Source organism: Merops nubicus, unplaced genomic scaffold (assembly GCF_000691845.1).
Source record: "Merops nubicus isolate BGI_N331 unplaced genomic scaffold, ASM69184v1 scaffold29269, whole genome shotgun sequence".
Taxonomy (NCBI): Eukaryota; Metazoa; Chordata; class Aves; order Coraciiformes; family Meropidae; genus Merops; species Merops nubicus.
Window position 1 is genome coordinate 2,616 of NW_008633469.1, and position 443 is coordinate 3,058.

General features: G+C 63.7%; 1 protein-coding gene across 1 annotated transcript in view; it reads left to right on the forward strand.

Moving 5' to 3' along the window:
* LOC103780583 (peptidyl-prolyl cis-trans isomerase FKBP1A) overlaps positions 1 to 373 on the forward strand; it is a 730-nt gene extending 357 nt beyond the window's left edge. Inside the window, exon 2 of the mRNA XM_008948273.1 lies at positions 245 to 373. Within this exon, the coding sequence (XP_008946521.1) occupies positions 245 to 373 (129 nt within the window). The remainder of the gene's footprint in view (positions 1 to 244) is intronic.
* The last annotated feature ends 70 nt before the right edge of the window (positions 374 to 443 follow it).

The following is a 443-nucleotide window of genomic DNA, read 5'->3' on the forward strand; positions in this document are numbered from 1 at the left end:
GGGGCCCCAGCAACACCTACGGCTGGGTTGTGACGCAGGGCTGACATTTCCCCACTGAGTCAGCTCCTCCTGGGCCCTGGAGCCCACGTGGAGGAGGGGGCTGGTGGCACAGCGAGGCTGGTGGCATGATTTGTCCAGCTCGAATCCTTGCCCCGCAGAGGGGACAGCTCTGTGTGCCCCTCGTGTCACTCACCCGGTGACTGTGCCCACCCTGACCTGCCCGTGTTTCTTTCCCTGCCCCCAGATGAGCGTTGGGCAGAGGGCAAAGATGACCATCTCCCCAGACTACGCCTACGGCCCCACCGGCCACCCGGGGATCATCCCACCCAACGCCACCCTAATTTTTGACGTGGAGCTCATGAAATTGGAATGACCTACCCCAGAACCCTGTCCTCGGGTAAGGAGGGGCTGCTGGTGCGGCGTGGGCAGGATGGGGCTGTGCT